This window comes from Vidua macroura, chromosome 5 (assembly GCF_024509145.1).
Source record: "Vidua macroura isolate BioBank_ID:100142 chromosome 5, ASM2450914v1, whole genome shotgun sequence".
NCBI classification, from domain to species: Eukaryota; Metazoa; Chordata; class Aves; order Passeriformes; family Viduidae; genus Vidua; species Vidua macroura.
The window spans coordinates 46,780,127-46,805,380 of record NC_071575.1 but is presented as its reverse complement, the minus strand read 5'-3'; the positions used below and the strand labels follow the sequence as shown (position 1 = coordinate 46,805,380).

Below are 25,254 nucleotides of genomic sequence, written 5' to 3'. Positions count from 1 at the left end.
TATGTAGAGAACTTTCTGTTAGCTGGGGGCCAGGATAGCCAAGGAATGCATGGTTCCTGTGCATCTCACAGGAGTTAAGGTATAGAAGTATACACACACACATAGACATTTGTAGGGCTAGATAATTTCTGTCAGAGCTGAGTGGGCCTTCAGGAAGCTACAGTGCATCTCCATTTGTACAGCTCTAACAGGTAACTGGAAGATGACTAAGCCCCTCAAAATGCTCAACTCAAGTAGAGAAATGCCATGTCAGAGTTTGTAAACAGCAAAGTAAAGCAGAGAGGCCCAAAAATTTTGATGTCAAAATATTGCCATAAATTCTTCCTCTTTGGACACTATTTCCTCTACATAGGCCCAGCTATCCCAGCATATCTGAACTTATGATTAGAGCTGTAATAAATGTCTGACTTCATTTTGAAAAAGAACAGACAAGAGGTCGTTGACAGAAGCCACACCAGTTAGGTCTTGAGACATAAGAACTGTTTTGATTATATTAGATTTGGATTTATGCTGTTAAGCTGAATGATGAGAAAATTGCCAAAGAAATCATATAAAGCACATAAATCTGACATGGAACAGAAGACTTGCTTGGTTTCTTGATTTCTTGCTTTGTGACTTTGTCTTGCTTTTGTCTTGCTTTCTTGCATTCATGCTTTTCCTGTTTCTCTCTCTCCTTTTCTGTTCTGCATAAGTGAAACCAGAATCATATCTTCAGGGCTTATTCCTAAGCAAATGCATTTGGATCAGAGGCCTAGGATGAAATTATGCCCCCCTACTGAAGCTGACAGTAGAACTCTTGCTTACTTTAAAAAGGGCAAAAATTCCACTGGGGGGGCAGTCTACCTCTTGTAAGAACGTAGTGCATTGAAGACTGGTGGGGAAAGAGAAAATTTATTACTAAACAGTACATTAAAGCAGCATTATATCTGAGAACATGTGTGCAAAACTCACAAAATTTAATATTATTGTTCCCATAGCAACAATAACTGTGCCACATTGCATACTTCTAAGAAGGTGTAATTTCTACAAAAGCATGTAGCAGAATAAAAAAGTATTTGATATGCAATGTATGAGAAGAAGGAGCTATATGGTCTATAAAATTGAGTTGCTTTATGTTGGTGTATTTAAATCCTTAGGTATTTTTTCAACAGATTGAATAATTGCTATCTAGTTTAATTTTTATATCCCATATCACATGGCCATTAGTGCCTTGAAGATAAGACAATAATCTGAAGAATGTTTTAGACTTTGTGCCTGTTCAGATTCTGGTAGCTGATAAGAAATTTGATTGAGTACATACCGTGGTGGTAGCTTTTTTGGGGAGAAAAAAAGATATCCAAAAATATTTTCTGATCTATGCGTGAGATTTAAATTTTAAAATTCAGGAGAAATTTGAACCAGTGACCCCATGGCAGGGGGATTGGAACTAGATGATGTTTTAAGTCACTTCCAACTCAATCTATTATATAATTTTAAAATGAGGAAGTTATCTATTCTGAGCTATCTAGCTTTTCAATGAAGGTATATTATTTTACAAGATTCAAGCCCTTTGTGGTAATAGCACCATGGTTCACAGGAATGCACCTGTTGGGACTCCTACCTGTGAAAGCAGTATATCAGAAAATAGCTTGCTTGTTTCCTTGCTGTCTTTTAAGGAGTGGAGGTGAATGGCTCCCAAGTGCTTTCTGGTTGTTATGAAACAAATTATTTTCCTGTTCTTTTAATTCCACATTTTTTTGCAAAGATAAAATAATGTATAGTATTCATTCCATATGTTGTATTTTCTGAATAGGGACTGAAATCTTTTATGTGATTCCTCTTTCAAACATACAGCAGTCAAACTCTCAGAGTGAGCAGTGAGTTTCATAATTGCCATAAATGCTTTAAATTGAAATATGAGACTGAAGTGATTCATTACATAAAGAAAACTTGGTGTCATGGAAATCTAGAGAAAACTAAGAATTGTAATTGTACCTCTTGTATCAGCTGCATATCAACTGAATACAAATGGTCTGTACATCAGAACATTACGTACTTGTCCATTCCTATTACTGACCTGTCTATAAAATATCCTGTCTCTTACAATTAAGATGGAGCTAGGTTTCACTCTAAAGTATTTCATTTTCTTTCCTGCTGTCTATCTTCCTTAGCTTTTGTGCATTCTTTTTTTTTGGTGTGATATAATAGTGGTAATAAATACTAATGCTAATGTTATGGATGCAGGAAATGCTCCTTTACTGGTTGTTATTGCTTTGAAATACCCATTCCAGATGTTTAATAGTGTTTTCATTATTTTTTTCAGTGTGTTCAAAAGTTGCTATCCAAGTCTTTGTACTTGAAGTCTATTTATGGTATATGTATTATTCACACATAAATATTGTTTCCTAATTATCTCTAACCACAGAATTATTAAGCAAGTCTGGAGTTGTACTTTCCTGCATGGAAAAAAAGAAAAAAAGTAATAATTTTCCTAATATCTTCAGCCTGAAAAATCATACTTTCACCAATTTAGTGCCTTATCACCTACCTTTTACTGGGTTGGAGCTTGTACTAATGTGCTCTCAGAGGCACTACATTTTTTATCAGAAAGGTTGTCATTCTTGAGAAGCAGGTATGGACCACAGCAGAGCTGTGTTGATGGAGGAATTTGCAGATAAAGAATATGTTTTAATGTGCTTTTCACAAAGCTGTGCTTTGCAACCCAATTTATGAAACGGCTGCATCTCGGAGGTATGGAGGAATCTTGCTGGCTGTTGTGAGTAAATGAGATCCTATGAAGAGAGTAGAGATCACAGAATCACAGAATTAACTAGGCTGGAAAGACATTTGAGATTATCAAGTCCAACCTATGAATTTACACCACTTTATCAACTAAACCATGGCCTTCAGTGCCACATCCAATCTTTCTTTAAACACCGGAAAGGACAGTGACTTTACCACCTCCCTGGGAAGCTCAAGATTCCAGCTCTACAGAAGGGCTATATCACAGTGAAGTAGTCCTCGGGGTTTTGTGGTGTGTTCAATAAGAAAGGACACTAAGAATTTATTGGGCAGACCAATCAACCCTTGCTAGGTGCATCTGTCAGTTGTTGCGTGGGTTCTTAGGGTTGCTTGTTCTTAGATTTGTTGAGAAAAAGTTGTGGAACCAGTCTAACATATATCAGCCTTTCCCTTGAGGAAACATAAGGGAAGGGGGAAGTGTATAAAAAGCAGTGCAAAGGCCTGTAGAAATATAAGAAGAAAAAGAACAACAAAAAAGAAAAAACTAAAACTACAAAAGTCTGAAATAGAAGTTACTAGTTTGACTGCTGTGAATCTAGTCCTTTTTATTTTCAGGTTTCCTCATAACTGTTTTTAAGCTTTTACTGGTATAACTGGGAAGTCGCTTAATGCTGGCAGTGTGAAAGACTGGGTTAGAAATCCTGCTTTCTACTTCCTTCTCAGTGTCTCTACTGGTAGGTAGTTTTGATGCTGCTAATACTTTTTCTTAGTGCAGCAAGTGCTGTAGTATTTCCACAGCAATATAGCAGGCAGATTTTTAGATATGAGGATTATTTCAGATCTACCAGCTGTTTTTCTGGTTATTCCTTTCTACTGACTTTCCATACTTGTTGTAATATACTTGTAATATACTAAAAATGAGATACTTGTAACTCATCAGCTCAGAAGCTGAAAAATGAACTGGTTATGCACTGGAGAAAAGCACATATTGTGCTTTTATGTCTTAGGAATTTTGCCAATAGGACATAACAAAGTATGATTGTCCCTATTCTAAACTAGATGTTAACTAATTCATTGAATAGGAAGATCTGGGAATTGCCTGGCAATGACTCTCGCTTTCTGATGCAACATTTCCCCACTTGCTCTCTCTCAAGGCCTGGTGAAATATAATAGAGCTCTAAAGTCATCCTCTCAAGAAATTCATGTGTGTGTGTTTTGCTTTGAATCAAATGTTTGAAGGGTTTTTTGAGCTGTCACATGTCTGTCAGATTATTCCTCTTTCTGTTGTAAAAATTCTCTGCTATGACAGAAAGAACGACTTGCTGAGGATTATACAGTACCGCTTCCTTGCATAGCTGGGCATGAGGAATTAATTACAATCTTAATGCTCAGCAGAAGTGACAGATTATGACTGATGGGGAATTGTGCTGGAGCAGCTCATCTGAAAGAAAGGCAGGGAAAGTTGGCTCCCTTGGCTCCCCTTGCACAGTTGGGAAGTATGTGTGTTTTAAAGCATGGCAACTGCAGTAGGAGTCTCTTCAGCCCAGTTCAACACTCCAGCAAAATTTGCAGACCTTTGATTTCTTCTCTGCTATATGCCAGTACTTTATCCTTCACACAGACACACTGCCAGTGGCCACAATGCATCTCTGTCTGGCCACTGAAGAGATGATCAAGGTCCAACATCTGAGATAGAAGCTTTTGCTGCTGGTAGCTGTGACTGACTTGGCGTGTGTGGCACCAAAACCATGTTATTTTATTCCTACCTCCTTTTCTGTTGTGACGTACCTTCATTCCTGTGGGGAAAACCCCTGCAAATCCACTCATCTATGGACTTGAAGGAAGAAGCTGACAGAAACACATTAATATCAGTATTTTTGCTTTTCTCTTTGTGACCCATTGCCCCTGGTTCAGAAAAAATTGTTGTTTTTTTCTAGTGTTGAATAACAAACATGAGGAGATGGGACTGGGTCTTGTACGCCTAAGTTATTAGAACAAGGCACACAGATTTTCTCTTCATGTACTAGAATAACCATGATTGCTCGGAAAAAATCAAGACAATAATTGCAGTTAAAACTAATCCTTACAAATAAAGCCACACAAGTGGTCAAATAATGAGTATTGGGCCTTGTATGTCACTTAGGAAATCTGAGTTTTGTTGAACAGCCTCGCACAAACCTATTAATCTTCAATACAAATTATTCTAATAAATGTGGATAGTCATGATAAATCTTTACCTTTTACTGGCTTCTCTATATGGGTAGTAAAGTCTTGTATGTGGAACTTACACATAGCTATATTATGTTCTTTCAAGAACAAAATTACAACCATGTGAGAAGCTTTGTTTTGGTTAGGACAATATTGCAAAATTCTGTGAAAACATGCAAACAATTTCTGCTGGTTTGAGTCGCCAGACTATGATAACTGATTTAATAGTCTGCAATTGAAATTTTTAATCTTTAAGTACTTTAATTCTACAAGACATTAGACTGAAGTCTTATTCTTGATCCTTTTGCTTTTCATGATACCTGTAAAATTTCAACTTTAAAATGTGTACTGACAAAAGGCAATGAAAAATTTCAGAGTAATATTCAAGTAGTGATACAATTCATGTTTATCATTTTTTCTTCTTTCTCACACCTCAGATTCAGCTTTTGGCTGAATTACTGAGCCTTACACTTTGCTAAAGCAGGTGGAACCTGATATTCGTTATTTCAAAATATGTTTAGCAACATGTACTTTGTTGTATTTCAATCCTAAATTTATATTTTTTTCTGGCCATCATTAGTAGAAATATTTTTGACTTTTATTGATATTTTTCTTCTTTTCTGCTATTTATAAATAAGAATTTGGAGTTTGTGTCTGTCTCAGACTATTTTGACTAGGAGTCTTCCTATCATTGCACTCTCACTTATTTAGCACCATCTGATCATGCTGATAACACTTTTCTTTCTAGAAATACCAGCATGCTGGGATTTTCTGTTGCTATACAAAAATATCTATTTTTTCCCAGTCTCATGATGCAAGATTGTAAAGCAAAGTCAGAAATGCTTCCTTTGTAGCATTTGGTATCTTAAAAGAAGAAATACAAAAATTCCCTTCTTGACAAGTATTTCTTAACACTACAAGACTCAGTAGGTTATTCAACATACTTGTGTTCCTGCTAACACAAGGGAATGACAAGGAAGTTATTGTTATGGCCAGATGCAGAATTAGATTTTCTGTTGATATTTGAAATCATCAGAGAATAATTCTGAGGGCTTTTTCAATAATTACTATTGAATGAACATTTTCTTGGTTCAGTAACATTAAATGGGAAAATATATTTGAGAAGGAGAATGCGAGAAATACAGCCATTTAATGAAATATCAATTGACTCAGTGATGTGAGGTTATTGAATGCAGTGGAAGTATTAATGAGGGCAGTGCCCTTTTCTTTTGCAGGTAATTCAGATTATCTTTTTGAAGATCTTTGGTTTGAAAATTTTACTGCTTTGCGGGCTTTTATTTTTAACAAAACAATATGAAATTTTTTTGGTTTGAGAAAAAAGAAAACTGATATTAACATCTACTCCTAAGAGCAAAGATCACCTATATAAATTTTTTTAGGTTCCATGATGTATTTCTTTACTATTTCCCATCACTGGGCTGCAGGTAACTGAGTTCTTCCAGAAAAAAAAAAAATTATTCATGAGCTCATGTGGCAAACAGAAGGCTGCTCTGAAAAGTATTAGATTTTTCCTAAATTAAGGATTTCTCTTTATTAGATTTCCACTGATCTAAATGTGTAATTCCAAAACTGAAAAACTAAGAAAATATTCAAAATATAGAGCTACCTTAACAGTGTAGGAGTATAATACCCCTAAATGATGCAGTCAGTTCTTGCTTCTTGAGACATGATTTTAAAGATGGACATAGAAAGAGGTTGAAAACAAAAACAATGCTGATGGACCAGCTGAATTATTAATGAAATCCTGCAGTTCAGAAGCAGAGGCATTTTACATGAGAGATTGATCTATAAAAGACAGAAGAAAGTCTTTGTGCAGCAGATAGTTAACTTCTGGAATTTGTTGTCCCAGGATTCTTTGAAGGCAGGCAAGCAAATACAAAAATTGTTTAGACAAATTCATGGATAACAGATCAGTAAGCAGATACTAAAATAAATAGACAACAATGTACAATCAAACATCTCTCATAGATTAAATCTCAATGCTCATGGAGAGAAATCAAGCTAATGTGTTTTACATGGGCACTGTCTACTTTTCCAGTTGTCTGGAGACAGACTATTGGCCTATATGGACTGTTGCTCAGACACAGAAATAAGGCATTTCTTACAATCTTCATAAAAGATTAATGATGAGTAATGATTTTTGGATATACCATAACATTATGGTATACACCAAGAAAAAATAGCATCTATGGTTAGATATGCATCTAGTAACACAAAAAAAGATTTTTTTGGCTACTTACTTCAAATTGCAATTGTTTATTTCTGTAATTTGAAAGTTCAGTCTGAAAGACCACCACCAGTTTAAAAGTAGGTATCTGCAGCCTTCTACATATATATGCTCATGTCTTTTAATAGAAGACATATTAAACATATTGTTTTTTAAGATTTTTTATTGCATTTAAATATTTTTGAGTTTTTAAACTCATAATCATAACTTGTATTGTAAAAATACTAATTCATTTATCCATACATGGTAATATTTTTTATTACTTACTTGTAAGCTTCTCAATTATCTTTTTGATAATAGTGTTCTTTAAAAAAGAAAATACAGTTCTAAAGAAAAAGTAATAAAAGACATTTTTAAATATTATTCCCTAACAAACATAAATAGAAGAAGATGTGAAGTTTCCGGCTTCCATTGTACAAGGAATAATAACTCTCCCCCTTCCATCAATTAAAAAAAAATCAAAACAAAACACCTTGAAAACACTTATTACACTAAGGGTTCCTCATTTTGCATACGCTGCCTAAAGCAGATTAGAAAATTGTAATACCTTTGATTAATCCTGAGCAATAAAGAAAGCATAGCAATTAGCTCCTTTGTGAGAAGTGTGTGGCTGGGGAATTATTTCTTACCGTTGGACCTAGGCAGAGGTATTGCCAGACTCTTTTAGCAGTCACAGGTCTTCAAAAATCTAGCCCAGTAAGCTGTAACAGTGATGAGGAAGCAATACTGCTATGACCACCTCTGTCACCACTTTTTGAAAATAAGAGCATTATTTTTCATTCAGAATTTCCTTAGGAGAGAAACAGGGTTGTCCAAGGTAGTAGATGCCGTGATTTTCCCCTCTGGGATACAAAGAATTTTAAAACCTTTTGTTTTCTCCTCTACTCCTGTGCATCATTTCCTCCTCTCACAGAGCCTATTTGTTGGAAGACTGGCCTGGCCAGCAACATCCATTATGAGGCTGAGTAAATACACAAAATAGGTAACCAAAGGTCAGCCTGCAGCCTCTCCCATGATAGTGTATGTCACAAAAGTAATGGCAGAAGAACTGCTAAGAGAGAGGATTTGGGTGAATAGAAAAAGTGAGTTCAAAGAAAAAGAATTTTATAGAGAGCTGTGTTTAATAATTGCAGATTCTGCAGGCTAGAGTTTTGCTGCTGAGTCAAATTTTAAAATCCACAAGTTAAAATCTAGAAAAAAGTTTGATCATCTCTTTTCTTAGGCTGGCAAAGGCATTACTGAGAGAAACATTTCTACATGTATTGCAGAAAGAGAGAAAATAGAAACCATTATATATCAGGTGAAATTTTCATCTTAGTAGTACCATAAATCTTAACATTTGAAATTCACTTCAAAACCATTGCCTTTGACTCCTTAAAATGTACCTAAAATGAAAATGTTCTCAGTTAATTCAATATTAATAAAAAAGGGTGTAGGATGCAGGAATTAATATTTTTGATTGCAATACCTCTTTGGGCTATATATGTCCTCCCATTATTACAGGTATAGTTTCCAATTTGATAATGATGTCAGGGTTTGTTAATTCACTTAGTTGACCTGGAATAGCAAGTAAGATTTTACCTTGGTAAAATGATGAAGTTAATGATAATGAATCTAACAAATTATTCCCATCTAATATATTATATAATACGATACTGTTAATATCTGCTAATGATATTAGCAAAAACCTGTCATGTTAATTATCAATATAATCTAGTAGAGAAATGTGAGAAGGTAATGAAATTATACACTTATGTGGTTAATGGGATTTTTATCAAAAGAACCAAAGTGAATAATTTTCATAATCTTAACTTGAAAGGGCACAGTGTTGGCAGTTGGAATCAAGCAGATTCACAAGTGAAAGATTTGTGAAGAAAAATGAGATATTGTATGTTTTCTTTCTCCTGGATCAATAAGCTGGTTAGCTATCTAAATGAAAGTTATGCAACCAATAAGGATTGCTCTGTTTTTCAACACAAAATTACTGGTTTTTATTTGTTGCAAATTTTATCCTGAAAAGGATTATAGTTCTTCTGATTAAGAGAATATGGTGAGCAAAAGACTGAAGTAGTTTCAGTATTCCAAATGGGAGTGACAGATTTGTGTAAAAGTGTGTAGTAATTTCTATTCACATGCATCTAGTATATGCAGTCATTGTTAGATAGTATCCACTGACAAATAAATTGAAAAATACATACTGATTTTAAATATAGAATTTTGTAATTCTCATTTTAAATAATAATGTTCTCAATATAGTTAGAGGTAGTAATGTAAATTATATATGGACCTTGAAAGCAATATGGTCCTTGTACAGATTTTCCACAGTACCACCTTTGCAGTATTTTGCTTTACGTTTAATCAATCCAGAAAAAAAAACAAAAAACCCCAAAACATAACCCAAAACCAACCAACCAACCAACCAACCAACCAACCAACAACTCTCCCCCCCCAAAAAAAAACAACAAACAAAACACTCCAAATCCAACCCAGATTCTGGACTTATCTCTATTATTTCACTAACAGGTTTGCAGAAGTCACCCATAGTTTCATTAAAATTCACCAAAACTGTATTTTCCTGAATGGGTTGAGGAGATCTGCTGTGGAAAGGATCATAAAATAAGAATGCTGCTAAAGCTAGAACAGATGAAACACATGCTGGGAAAAGAAAGTGGCATACAATATAAAGAGTATAGCGTAGAAGGCCCAAGAACAAAACTATTCACAGATGTTATAGGAGAAATTATAAAGTTGTCTCTGTGAGGGAAGGTGCTGTTAGTTGATCTTAGCAGTGGGAGCAAAATAGTTCTGCATTGCTGGGACAAGCAATATTAAATGATTCATGCCTCCTGACTAGGTAAGCAAAACTCTCAGGAAAAAAAGGAAATTCCTGTGCTGCTGAGTGTTATGTGCATGGGGATCTGCAGTGGCCTTTTAGAGTTCCTGAAGGGAGGTCATATGAATTGAAAAAAAATACAGAAAAACAATGTAAGTCTGGAAATTGGAATCATAAATAGTGACTGCACATGAATGAAAAGAAATTTTACCCAAGGAGAAATTATTTCCTTAAAATCCAGATCTCCTGGCATTGCTGGTAAGTACTGCCTCTAGAACTCTACAGTTCACAAGACGTAGAAAGGAGCTTCTGTCAGCTGTAGTTTTTTTGAATCATCTTACAGAATGCTTGCCAGCACCAGGGTAACAGACCTTTGTGATACACATACCTACATATTAGTAAAAGTATCAAGAGGGGCAAAACCTAGGCCCTAGATAGACACTATAAAGCAGAAAAATAAATTCTAGAAATGCTATCCACTCATATTATTATCCAAGATCAAATTAAATTATAGCTTTGGGAAAAATTCTTAGTGAATGGTGGAAATAATGAAAATTTTCTCCAGAAAGGGTTACATGAAGGTAAAGAGCATTGAGATAAAGAATTTATCATGTGCATTGATCATACAGAACAGCAGCAGCTACCTCATTAAAAAGCTTCAAAATTCAGGAAAGAAAGGAAGAAAGAAACAACAGAAAAATGAATTGCATTGACATATGCCTTCAACATAAACTTGAGCAATTATCTGGGAAATTATGTCATATTAAGGGAGTTAAGAGACATTAATGGCTCCTTCTAAGTCTTTGGTATGTTTTGGTCAAATATATCTGGATTCAGAAGTATGATTAGCATCATTTTTCTGGTAAATTGAGCTATGAAAGATACTTTTGCTCTTAGCAATGATATAATAAATTTTGTGAATCTCACAAGCAATGATCTCATATCTTTTCACTCTTATAATTACTTCTAGTCTCTTTCTTGTTACATTTTCCTCTCTCATACAAATGGGGTGTTAACAAGGCAATGTCAGGCTTGAAGTGAGTCTCTCTCATAGATGAGCTGGCTTATTCTTTGTCCTTTCAATCATATTATAATTTTAGATAAATATGCACAAATCCAGTAATTTTCCTGAATACCACGTGTTTTAAAAGTTGTTAACTGCATTATGCTGATGCTGGTGAAGCAAGTAATGGGTAAATCACTATGTTTTTTAAGAATGACATGCTTTGTGAGAAATTAACTAATTAATGAAGCAGAACAACAAACATCTCCTGTACTTTCCATATTAGATTTCTGCTTATTTGTAGCAAGCACTGTTGAGTTACAGGAACCTGCACTGGTGCACTTTGGTAGGAATGCTTTAGCGGGGCAAAAAAGGGATAGCATTTGTAGTTCAGCTTGCTTTAACTGCTTTGCTTATTTATTAAAAAGGGGGTGTTTTTGTAATCATAATTCTGTTCCAAATGAGGAAACCAGTAAGTTAGCATTCATTTTTTCCTGAGACTTCAAAATATTTAATGGCAACAAGTAAAACAGACTTTATGTAATCAAAAATCTGCCCAGTTATAGGCAGAGGGAATCACTGCCTCCATAATAGCTATTCCTAATATCACTGGATGGGATTCCTTTGTTTCAGATTGTGTCATCTCTGTCATTTACATGTGTCTTCCTTTGTGGGTTCCCTTATCAATATAGCAGGTCTGGCTTATGAAGCAATACCTCCAGCACTTTCCAGGTTCTGAGTCTGGATGCATTTTTTTATAGTCAGCCCTCTAAATAACTGGTGGATCTGCAGGTTATATGAAAAACAGATTTCAGCTCTGAGGCAAAAGTTAATAGCTGCACTCATGCATAGTCTGTAGGTGTCCTTCAGAAAAAAAACATTTAGTTTCTTCATATAAATAATGCTGCCTTTATGTCTTTATGTATGTGTAAGGGAAGAGTTAAAGTAGAAAGGCACAGATGGCTGTATGTGTGTGTTGGAAGTGAAAAAGGAGATTTCTTAGGAGCTGGAAGGTGTTTAGTGTCATGTGTAAGATTCCCTGCAGTGATACTAATAAAATTTACATGTTATATTGCAGTAAGGTTCATGTTTTGGGATCTGGGTGTCACTTGAAATTGAATATCTTAACATTTGGTCATTCTGTGAATTTGATTAAGATGGATGTATGTGGAAAAAAATCCGCATTTTGGTGTATTGATCCTGGCTGAATGCCAGGTGCCCACCAAAGCTGCTTATTACTCTCCTCCTCAGCTGGACATAAGAGAAAAAGTGTAACAAAAGTCCTGTCGGTGGGGATGAGGGCAAGCAGAGATCACCAGTTACCAACTTGGGCAAAATGGACTCAGCTTGGGGAAATTAGTGTACTTTATTACCAAGAAAATCTGGGTAGATTTAAAACACCTTCTTTCACCATTCCCTTCTTCCTTGTTTCAACTTTACTTTCAATTTTTTCCCCTTCTTCCCTCGCAGTGGTGCAGGGGAGCATGGAATGGGTGTTGTGATAATTCATCATATCTATGCTGGCTCCTTTCCCCTCAGGGAGAGGACTCCTCACACTCTTCTCCTGCTTGATCTTGGTGTTTCTCTGATGGGACAGTTTCCACCATGAACTTTTCCAACGTGACTCCTTCCCACACTTTGCAGTTCATGAACTCCAGCATGGGTCCCTTCTGCTCAGTGCCGTCCTTTGGGAAGGACTGCTCTAGCGTGGGTCCTCTGTGGGGTAACAAGTCCTGCAGGAAAACCTACTCCAGCATGGACTCCTCTCTCCATGGGGCCACATGACTGCCAGGAGCCTGCTCCAGAGTGAGCTTTCCTTGGGGTCACAGCTTCCTCCAAACATCTACTTGATCCAATGTGCGATCCTCTGTGGGCTGCAAGTGGAACTCTGCTCCACCATGGACCTCCATGGGCTGCCGAGGGACAGCCTGACTCACCAGGGTCTGCACCAGGATCTAAAAGGGAATTTCTGCTCTGGTGCCTGGAGCACATCCTCCTCCTTCATCACTGACTGCACACTGGTGTGTGCAGAGCTAACTTATATTATCACTCTCTTGGTGAAATTACCATTGTACAGCAACCTTTCCCCCTTTACTCCGTTATCCCACAGGCCCTATCACTACTGTAGACAACCTTGGCCATGGCCAGCAGTGGGTCCATCTTGGAGCTGGCCAGCATTGGCCTTTTTGGATACGGAGGAAGCTTCTGACAACTTCTCACAGAGCCTGCCCTGTAGACCTCATGCTACCAAAACCTGGCCATGCAAACCCAATAAACATGTACAGCAATTTGTTGCTTGGAGAAAGCTGTTCTTAAGTATGATAGAAACTACCTATTTTACAAAAGAGTTTGTATTTTATCTCCTCTGCAAACAGGACATTATCTACAGTGTTTGCTCCCTGTTGACACCCAAAGATATGCAGATTGCTGAGACCTTTGGATTTCTCAAGGTCAAATCAAACTGAAGGCAATCATTCCTCATCCAGCTTAGCTGAGCCAAGTTGCTTGCTTTGGCACTGCTACTGCATCCTAAAAAAGCAGATTTTTCTTGCTTGTGGGCAGGTGGTTAGAATACCATATAGAGCTCATTTTTGACTGTCAAGATTGAAATTATTTCTCAGCCAAGGATAGCTATAAGTACATCTGTTAGCTATTAAATTGTGGAGAAAAAAAAAAAAAAAAAACTTTGCAAAGGTTCAAAATGTACCTCATATGTAAGAAAAAAGTAAATCAGAATTTCAGACCAACTTCTGTAAAAATGTCTAAAAAGATAAATGCAATTCCATTATGTTCTGAACAAGAAAATGACTGCAACTCTGGTAGACCCTGTTCTTAAGCCAATGAGACTTCAACTACAGTTTGAGCAGCAGTGCTCAGGTGATTTTTACTAATGTGTCAAAGACTGCAGTAAAACCTGAAATTATTTTTTTTGCTCACACCAGTATGATTTCTAACAGATGTTTGGATTCTATATATCAAAATCGTGGTAATTTGATGTCTTTGCCTGCAGTATTGCTAAAGCAAACCATTTAAATGGGAAGAATTAGAGGTGTTAAATATTTTTTATTTTTTATTATTAGCTAGTAAATTTAAGAAAGTGAAAGACTACTCTTCATTAGTAGAGGCTTTGTGAAGTTTAAGAAATTGTTCAGTAATTATAACTCATGCTAATGAATTAGATATGAAATTAACAAATAGTAAGTTAATTATTACTTATAGCAATTTTTCCCTTAAGAATTCATCCAGATATCTTCTAAATTTAATTAAAAACTTCATGTGTGAGACCTAACAGAGGTCATGGTTACAGCCATGGTTACAGAGAAATGAGTCTAAGGATGCTCAGCTAAGAACAAAAAATAGAAGTTTGTATTTCTTTCAAAATATATTATTGACTGCAATTCCTTTGTCGCAAAGACCTTTCACAAGGAATTGATGTAAAATTCCCGATGAGCTAGTAGTGCTTTTAAATTGATATTTGCCTTGAGGATTTTTAGTTTTGCAGCCATTGTTAAATAGTACTAGAAGCATTCCAAAGTATTTTTTCAGTTTGAATTGTATTTATTTTTCACTGAACTATTGGTCATTACATTTAAAACTGTTATTCATTTACATAGCTCTAAACCCTCAAATGTGATAGCAGTAGTCTGCAAGGCTATCCTTAAGAAATAGGGTGGAGTCAACATTTTTCAAAAATGTTTGTGTTGGCCTTGTAGCATTTGGCCTGTAGTAATTTGGCCTTGTAGCATTGCATGAAATGATGGACAATAGTTTTATTCCAGCATGCCCAGCTGAAATGTTTAACTAGTGAAACAAATAAATGGTAGTTTGTACATTTATATCAGGAGCCATATTGCCACTGCAGCACACACACGTAGTCTCTTCCGTGCAATTTAGGTCAGAGATTAAAATTTCTGCAGGATTCATGGAAGAGAGGGACAATGACTAATTTTGACTATGAATCAATTTGGGTTCTCTTCTTAGGAAAGAAACCCAAGTTTGTGCATTTTTATTTTAAAAGTATCAACATAGCCTTTGCAAGAGTAACTAAAAATAACCTACCATTTTGAACCAAACATGGCTTTCTAAAGCCTGTAGTCTGGTTTGTTTGCAAGAGTACTTTATTGCTCTATTGTGGAGTAACTCAACGATGAAATTATTTTAAAAATGAAAACCAATATCAAGAAACAGATGATCCAGCTCACTGTAACATGAGCCTCTGCTATGGTTTGTTATTAATGCATGCAGTAAAAATCTCAAATAGAAGTTTGTTTTCAAATTCCAAAGTGTTCCACGGGACAGTGTTTGCAGTAGTAGTAGTATTAGTATTGCTACTATAGTAGTAGTAGTAGTAGTAGTATTGCTAGAAAGAATACAAAGTCCCCAGATAACTGCCTCGTGCAAATACTACAGTAACATTTTGAAGCAATAGTTCTAGGAAAATAGATTTTCTTGCCTCTCTTCTGTTCACAGGTATGTGAGCACTTATTTTTTACAATATAAATTTTTTCTCTTGAGCATACATGTGGGCAAAATCTGAGGATTTATATAACCCATAGATGAAATGGCAGAAGGTTTTACATTTAACTGTTGAATTTAAGGGATTTATTCATGAAGTATCACTCTTATATACTAAAGAAGACAATTAGAACTGCTGTTTTTGTTTCTTTTTCATTTCTTTTTTTCTCCCCTATTCTCTTAATATGTTTATTAACATTGTAAATTTTAATTATATTTCCTCTAAGTAAAAACTACTAGTATACAATAATCCACTTTTTTCAGTATGAGAATTTGTATAGAATCCTTCTTTAATCACTACAAGAGACTTTATTTTTGCATAATTGTAGAAAAATATTCTGGCTTTTGATGCTTATCTCAAGAGTAAAAAAGAAATATGTATTTACCATGTTTTAGAAATAATAAAAAGAACCAGTTATGGTTACTGCACTCTGTAATCTTTCTCTTTTTGCCTTAGGCCTTAAAGAACACACCATACACCTGTGTTACCCCTTAGATTTTCACAGGGTCTCTGAAAACCTTTGCAAAACCTATCCATGCAGACCATTTTTTTCCCCCTCCAATTTTGTTTCTAAGTACTTAATTACAAAACTTTTTTTGCCTTCCTCTTAGTGATTTCCCAATCATAATAAAGGAGGAGATTATCTGGGGATAAGAGATTGTGTAAGGTCTGAAATTGAGTCACTGACTGGCCTTTGCCATATTATTTTCCTGACATTTATGAGGTAAACATGCCAGCAGAATTAACTTTCAAATCCTTTCACCCTCTGAGTGAAATTCCGTCTTGTACATTAAGTCTGTAAGGGTACAAAACTTTATCACAATATACTCTTGTGTATTCAGGAGGATGAATAGAAGAGAAAATTAAATATTTTTTAAGCTATTGTTTGCCTTTATCACTGATGGAAGAGACCCATTTAATAATTTTCAGAAGTGTCTAATCAAATAGCAGAATTAATGAACAACTCTCAACCTATACTTAAAACATTTTACTAGTAAAATATATGATACTTTGTAAAAGGAACTATCAATGAGATGGAGCATTATGAAATCTAAAAACATAAATAATTTTATTGTCCAAACTGTATGCCATATCTCTTGGAAAAAAAAAAAAGATAAAGGATTTGCATAGTAGTAAATGGCTTTTTTTAGCATAATTGAACTATTATAGCATACTTACTGTATTTAGGAAATCCTATATTTACCAGCTAGGACAGTTTTACATTTTTGCTTCAATGGTTTAGGAATTTAGTCTTGAATAATGTGTAATAATATGGAACTGTTCTAGAAAAAGAGAAGATCAGTCTTTTTCTTTTCTGCAAATAAGCTATTATTTTTTCAGCTTTCATTGAAAGTACATGTAGAATTCAATTTGAATATAGTACTGGAATGCTCATCCTTTTAGCTGCCAAAAAATAGCTGTTTGAAAAAGGATTAGTCAGATTTTGTGACTTGCAAATAAAGTAATTATTATTTTTATTTGACTAATATAGTCAAAGTTATTAAAATGCACTTTTGAGGATTCCTTATTCATCTAATATTTTATGGCCTCCAGGTTATTGATTAGCTTGTCCTTTTAACATACTCACCCTCTCCCCCAACCAAAACAAACCTCCCCAAACCCAATATTTTTCATTTTGACTGGTGAATATCCCTGATTAGTGCTGTTGCACAGTCCAGCTGAATCTCCTGGTGAGGATGGTTTTCTCCCTCCAGTTGAATTTTTTTTAGTTTTAGAATGTGTTCCTTCTGCTCTGAGGGCATATCTTCCAGACAATGAAAAGCAATGAGCAGCTGGAGGCAACAAGCTAGATCAAAAGTCTGTTTCTGTAGATGGACAGACTTGTTTATTCAAAACTAAATAAGAGGTATCACTATTCATAGTCCCATCTGTAAATTCTTCATCCTGGTAATAATTCAGTGTGCATGGCAATTGCTATCTGGGGTGAAAGCACAACAACATCTCTGCATGAATGATTGCAGAATAACAGGTCCCATCTGAAAGAAAGCAGAAGTGTGTGGTAGAAGGCAGATTGGCATTGTGAAAATGACAGCTACTTGGGGAACTAAATACAGGAATTTTGAATCCTCTGCACCTCAGCTTTAGTACTAATCTGTAGTTTGTCATTTTGTAATACTGGGACATGCTGCAGCAGTATGATTTTCTGTAGAGGATGGCATCAATGTCATTTTTCTTCATCACTTGGCCTTCTCTTAAAGGTTTTTTTAAAGTTTATCTTGTTTAGCTTGTTACAGCTGAACGAATCCTACCCCCAGGACAGAATAGTGCAGGAATCTATGCTCTGAATCTGAGGCCAGTTCAGATACAACAGTATATTTTTGATGAAGAAAAACAGTCTTAAACTGTATCATTATGTGACTGCAACATGTGGATGCTTACTGGTATTTACCTGAGATAAAATTTGATAGTTCAAAATTTTGTTCCTACAGAGGTGAAGTTAATGATCTGTTAATTATATTTAACTGAAAAGTCTCTTCCTTTCTTGTGTTGTGATTTCTGACAAAACAAAGTAGTAAACAGGCCCTGATAGTGCAACCAGCTCATACAAAATTTTTATATATTTTGACTTGAGTAACACTCTTGAAGTCCAAAGGATTTCAATGCAGGCAGGTTTTAGCTAATGCTGAGTTGTATGCAAAGTCAAATTCCAAACCCAGAAATACGTGAATTTTTCCCAAAAAAACATTTTTGGGTTTGGGGGTTTTGGTTTGTGTTCTGTATTTGGGGTTTTTGGGGAGTTGTTTGTTTGTTTGTTTTAAAAATCTTTTAAACTAACCATTTTTTCCAATTCTGCTTAGAACCATTGGATACAAAAAGAAGTATGTGAAAGTTCCACATGGTCATATTTGGGTGGAAGGGGATCACCATGGACACAGCTTTGACAGCAACGCTTTTGGTCCTGTAAGTCAATTCTCTTACAAATTGTGTATGTCTTACAAAGTGTGTATGTCACATTTTGCAACTGAAAAACTGTGCATATGTGAAACACAGTGAGTATGAATTGTGATTGTAGTTTTATTATTTTTGTGAGAATTATTAAACTTTATAAAATATCTTGGTCAGTAGATATTGAGTTTTTTCTTAGCTATTATGAAAAAATAAGGACTTCTTTCAATTTCCCACATGGAAGGAGATGTAGTAGAGATTTTAAATTTGGAGGGTTATGCTGGAATTGTAGCCAGAGGGTGAGCCAGCTCCCTGTAGCTGACAGATGCTCCCTGAGGACGTTTTGCCAGCTGATATAATTTGGAATTATTCCCACCTGGGAGCTTTGTCTTTCTTTAGCTGGGATAAAGAACTGGGGAACTGTAGCCATGCTTAACAAGTGTTAACAGGTAAATTGGTCAGTGGACAATAGTAGAGATAGTTCAAAACTCTTCCCAAAGTAAATATTTAAATTATCTTTGCATATTGAATGAAAAAAAATATAACCTGTAAAATTTGTGTCTTGATGGGTAAAAGTGTGCACCTTTACATCAGGAGGACAGCCAATTCTTTCTCTGAACTCTAGTTTGGGTTTGGTTTTGGCTTTGTTACACTTTGTATAGATTCTTGTTCTTGTTTTAACTTAATCTAGCATGCAGGAAATAGTTGCATAAATTGTGTATCCTGCTGTGGAAATACAAACTCTTTTAGCCCTACTCCACATGCAGGATTTTTCTCTCTTTTTAAGAGAGAATATTCTTCTAATGTTATTTAAAAACCCACTGTTTGTCACAGGGAAGCTGTCAAGATGGGAGTTTTCTACCCTTATGGATTTCACGTCGATTTCATACAGAAGTCATCCCACTGACTAATTGAATTAATGACAAGAAGGACCTTATGAGTTTATCTGGCTTCTTAAACTTTTGCCCAATTATTAAATTGAAATAATTTGTTCTCAGGAAATTAAACAAAATAGGCCCAGTGTCTGATTTGGAGTATGTAATGGTGATGCCTTCTTTTAGTTTGTCTCACTTTTTGTGTGCTTGTATTTCCTGCTGTTTTTCATTATTATTTTCCTTCTGCTATCTTCTAAGATTTCTAGCATCTAGTTTTAGAGGTTCTTCCTTGCAGAATAACATCAGTCTATCCTGTGTAGGTATTGCTTTCCTCCCTTAGTAAGCTTTTCTCTGTCACTCTCCATTCCCAACATAAATCTTAGTCATAAAGCCACTAATCTTCTTTTCACTTACAAATATATTGCCAATGTAGGCTCAGAGGATAAAGAACCTTCAGCAGTTGGACATTGGTTTCAGATTTACAGCAGCTCACACAGAAATTCATACAAGGTAAAATCCTCAAGGTAGGCACCATGCAGCTTTCATGCAAGATAGAATGTTGGGGTAAATCTAAATGCCCTCAGATTTTTGCTCAATTCACTGATGTTTATAAATATTAGTAAATCCCCTTCACTAGGCTTTGACCTCACATTAATCATCAATTGTTAGCTAACATCAGATAGTATATCACTTTTCTTACAGCAATGGCACTTTTGAGAGCTAGCAGGACAGGTTTTGACAGTGAATTCTTTATCTTTCTGCAGAAAGAATGACCTTTGTATTGCTTTGATGAATACATTATGGGCAAGTCAGCTGTAAATAGGTATTTTCCTCTCAAATTGAATTAGAACAGCAATCACTGAATGCAAGCAGAAGGCGCAGAAGAGATCACAGTGTTTGAAACTATCTTCAGAATATTAAAATATAGAATTTTTTTGTGAGTAGAAGAAAATGGAAAGTGTATTTAGAAGGACACACTGCACTCCAGGTTCTTTTCATCCTACACATTTAAGATTTTAGGTTACTGGGACATTTCTACTGCTCTTCTGTACTCTGGAGATTATTTGCACAAGTGAATTAAAATATTAAAATCACTCTTTCAAGCCATTCAGAAGGTATGTACTTTTTGAAAAAAAAATTCTCTCCTAAGACTGCAGCAGTGGTAAGGAACAGACATGGTAAGACATTGAAATGTTTTTCTCCCTTTGTTAGCGTATAGGTCACTTAAGATATTAGGTTAAATGTGTGGCACATTAGGACATGTGTATCACAATTCTGACTTTCAAAATGATGTTTTCTTTGATCAAAAGATGCAGTAGAAATAGTGGGAGGCTTAAGTGGACTGTGTTGTAGGCTACCATTTCTTCTACTTTCATGAGATAGTATAGGTGCAGATAGGCTCAGTAATGTTTTGTAGATGAACTTAATGAGTTACATGGGGCATAAAAGGAAATTATAGAAAAACAGATTGAGAACAGATGTTAGAATAATTTTTTTCTCTTGGAGAATAACTCTGTGTAATGGCCTAATGGGTTAGGTTGATAAAGCATAAACCCTGATACCAATCAAGTTCTAAATTAGATGCACCTTTGGAGTGATATGAATTTCTAAACTGCAAAACTTGGCCTGATTAAATTGTGTTTATTTAGTTCATAAAAGTGTTATAAAATACATAATAACTTGTTATTGCTTGGTTTTACAAGACAAAAATTGATGTTTTAAAGAATAGACACATATTTTCCAGAAGTGTGTAAATAAAATGAAAATGTTTAAACTAAGATTTTTAAAGGTTTACTATTTCCTTTCTGCTTAATCTTGTGTTTGGATAAAATTAATACCTTAACTGATAGTGGAAAAATAACAGGGTATCTATGGTTATTGCTGAATTAGAAATGCTATTAGCTTTCTATATGATTAAAACTTAGATATTAATTACCTTTTCTTAATATAGGACTAAATTAATTAGCTCATGGCTATTGTACATTGGCTTTTAAAAAAATGCTTTGTGTAATACTGGATAGCAGATCATACATAATACTATTGCTTTAATACTGATGTGTTTCAGGTTTGGAAATCTGTCAGCCATTCATAACAGTGAAAATAGCTGTTTTGAATAGAAGCCAATACTAGAGAACTTGCATATTTTTACTATTATTTAAGTGGTAAAAAATTACATATTGTTAGATTTTTTTTTTCAGTTACCTGGACTAGGAAAGAGATTTCTGTTAAATTGATTGTTGCTGTTTCTAAATTCTGAGTCAAGTCAAGTTTTATAATATTAGGGTAGCATTCCTTATTTGGCACACTACAGAAATATGATAATGAACACCTAATATAATTAAGGTACCACTTGTTGAAGTTTCTTCTTTTTGTTTTCATTTCTGGCAGTTTCCTATTTCATGGATTTTTTTACTATGAGTAAAAAGTTATTCAACAGCATAGGAAATATAAAAGTAATGTTCCTGGCAATGTTTCTGCTTTCTTAGATCAGAAATGCAGGAGATATTATAAAGAATTGATGAAGTATTAGACTCCTCTGCTGCTTCAAAATTCTTAAAAATTTTAAAGGGTTAACTTTATGCCAGATCAGATATTGTCTTTGCTTGCATAGTCAGTATAATATCAGCATAAAAGCAAAGTGACAATTTCTATTCTGTGTCCAATATTCTGACTAAATCAAGGGAAAAGTCATTATAAACTATACTTTGTGTAGATTATATATTTACAGCTGGCACCCAGCAGTGCAGAGATGGTTATCCAAACAATATGTGAGGGTATCTAAGAAAGAGTTATTAATAAGTGCATGGAATAACTGATATATTCCTAGATATACATATGTGCAATGAGAAGCTCTCTCATAATTTTAAAAGTAGACCAGACAAATTTTATCTTATAATGCTCTTATTTATACATTTACATGTATCCAAATGCCTCCAACCTGTGGATATGAAAGACCTTTATAAAATTAGGGCTTGCAATCAATGGCAGTCTTTCAGCTGTCATGTATAAGAGCTGAACAAAAGCTCATTAAAGTCAATGAGAGATTTCTATTGGCTTTGATGGCTCTGGATAAAGTTCTTTATGAGTTAACCTGCACAATCCAGTGTAAAGGCAAAAAAGCTATTATCCTCCTTATCTTCCTGGGAAACCTGTGACACAGGTAGGTTGAGTACCTTGTCAAAAACATCTCTTTTGGCCCATCCAGGTCCCTGTCCCAGCCCTTTTCCTGAAAATATATCTATCTTTAATGTGTTTATTTTCAAAACTAAATCTCATTGAACTTGAGCCTAAATTTTTTGTTTGACAGAAGTTTTACATTCATAAGCTTCAAATGAGTAAATTGCTTTTGGTTAGCATTACTGTAGAGGCCAATTTTTATGATTGCCTATTCTGTAGTGTAAATTTGTGGAATAAAATATCTGAAAAACATTTCTATCTGTTTAACCACATTTTCATTTAACAGCACAAACCCGTAGACTGTGGCTAGGAAACTATAAACTAGGGTGACATTGAACAGATTATGCTGGATTTATTAGTTATTTTGATTTGATTTTCAAAGGCAATCATCATCCCTTTCAGCTATAAGATAGGAATGGTTTAACTGTTAACCCTCAATGGGCAAATTCAATTACTAACAGTAGCAGAATGTGGCCTCTTATGATTTTTTTTTAGGCTGCTCTATTATTTCTCTCTGTAATTACTGTTAATGAATACAAGTAGTCAGAAGCAGAAAATAAGGAAATTACATTAGACAGTAAGTTGAACTGAAATATGACACTTCTAGTGGAGTGCAGAGGTTCCTGCTGATAAAGGAAATATTTAAACCAAGATGTCCACAGTTTGTGAGAGTGCCTCTGCTTCCTTTGCTCTGTCATCTTCTGAGGGAGGTGCAGTGGACAGTTGAAGCAGGAAGCAGATCTCTTTATGTGGTTTTGAATTATTTACATAACAGCAAACAAAGAATACCACATGTCCTAAAAGTGCACATCATCTTAGTGAAGATCTTGCCATCTGGAGAAACTTTCATATGTGAGCTGTAATCTAGTGCAAGGATTACATATCTCCCTGAAATGGAGCAGCGTCTAAGACAAGAGGTGGGAAGAGTTTAACCGCTCCCAGCAGTGCACTGAACATCACTGCATTAAATTGCACAATAAGGCATATAGCTAGGGCACACTTCCCACAGATAGCTCTGCCAGGACTTGAAATACCTGCTGACTCCAAAATGCCATTCAAAGAGGCTTAAGACAAATATGTCAATGGCAGAGTACCAAACCCTGTTTTTCTTAGTTTAGAACAGTCAAGAAGAGCAAGTCAAGGGTGGCAATACAAAAGTGTGATTTTACCAAGAAAACACTTTTCTGTGCTTACACTCATAAAGTTAATATAGGTGAGGAGAAGAGTGATGACAAAGGAGTCAGTGAAACCTGCGAATGAGTTATCTTTTTGCTACCACTGCCACCAGTGCACCTCCTCTCTGCTATATAGGTGTAGCCTTGGAGAGTAGCATGACTCTTATGGGGTCAGTGACATTTCTAGTTCTCTCTTGGGTATTAAAGAAGAAATTAAGCCTGTGTAGGCTTTATTTGCATTACAGGATGTGTAATGCAAATATGCAATCAATGCCATTCCATATTATTAATCTCTAGCTACTGGCAAAAATTAAATAGGTGAAACTGTTTACAATCAGAAAAAAGACTGCATATGGAGCATGAAGTTACCAGTAGTAAATGGCATGGATGCACAGCTTGAACTTGTAAAAATCTATGGTGAATAAAACAGATAGGACATTATGTGTTATGACTGATGATAAATAAAGCTCGAAGGGTAAATATGCTTGTCCCTTTGAGAGAATACTATATGTGAGATGCAAAGTGGGATGGTGGCTTTTCTGTGGAGAATGACAATTCACTCCAGGAGCTGCTGAAGGGGAGCCTTGCTAATAAGATTTTGTGGCCTGACTGTCCATTAAATTATCATGGCTAACTGAATTTGCACTATAGGGAATAAAAAGTCCCCTATAGCTGTCCTAATTATTTTGAAAAGTAAAATATTTAGCTTGACTATTTTAAACCAATGCATATGGCTATTATCATGTGACTAAAAGCTCTCAGTTAAGGCTACTCTATTTCTTAGCAATAGAAAGTTTGCTTTTTGTCTTAGTTATGTTAAATCTTATTTTATGCATTCTAGCTAATTTTCTCTATTATTTGTAAATGCAATTTATTTAGCATTGATAAAGCTTCAGTCATTCTGCTTATGGAACAGGACCTATGTAACAAATTCAAGCACAATGAATTATTTATACAAATATTTAGTATTTCTGAGTGCAGGAACCTTTAAAGAATTTTTCAACCACATTGGAAAGAATGGTAGTCTGAGCTGCCTTTTAACATCACTTATATTGAAATAAGCTAGGAAAAATGTTGAAACAGTATTAGAAGAGATCATAGAGCTGTCAGAATCATGCCATCATTTTTAATTATCTAATTTGAACAGCTCTGCATTCAAATATAATAATTTGTGATACCCTGTATACTCCTTCATCAGTTTCCTTACAATTTTATTTCTCTCTCTATTACTGCTTGAAATACCCTGATATTTGATAATCTCTCTGCAGTATTTGTAACATTATAATGTCTATATAGAATAAAAAAATACTTGTTTTAATGCATACGAGGCACAAAGGAATCTTTGCTGACTTCTGTATAGTTTAACTGTGTAGGGAATTTTGATTCATGCTGGCATTCATATTAAGATTTGCCAGGACATAATTAAAAAAAAAAAAAAAACACTTAATGTGTTTATTTCTTTATAGTTTTACCTTCTTGGACATGGATTATTGTCAAAGCTCAGACAGTGATTACTAAAAAAAAGTTCTAAATTTTAGTTTGCAGAATTGTAGGAAATTTTTATTTACCTGATTCCATTTTTGGATAAGAT

General features: G+C 35.0%; 1 protein-coding gene across 3 annotated transcripts in view; it reads left to right on the top strand.

Annotated features, from left to right (window-relative positions):
- IMMP2L (inner mitochondrial membrane peptidase subunit 2) overlaps positions 1 to 25,254 on the top strand; it is a 419,891-nt gene that overhangs the window by 305,893 nt on the left and 88,744 nt on the right. For 2 of the 3 annotated variants that reach the window (XM_053977049.1, XM_053977050.1), the window contains one exon: positions 18,349 to 18,451. In XM_053977049.1, the coding sequence (XP_053833024.1) occupies positions 18,349 to 18,451 (103 nt within the window). Of the gene's footprint in view, positions 1 to 18,348; positions 18,452 to 25,254 lie in introns of those variants that run through there. The other variant, XM_053977051.1, reaches the window with a different exon arrangement.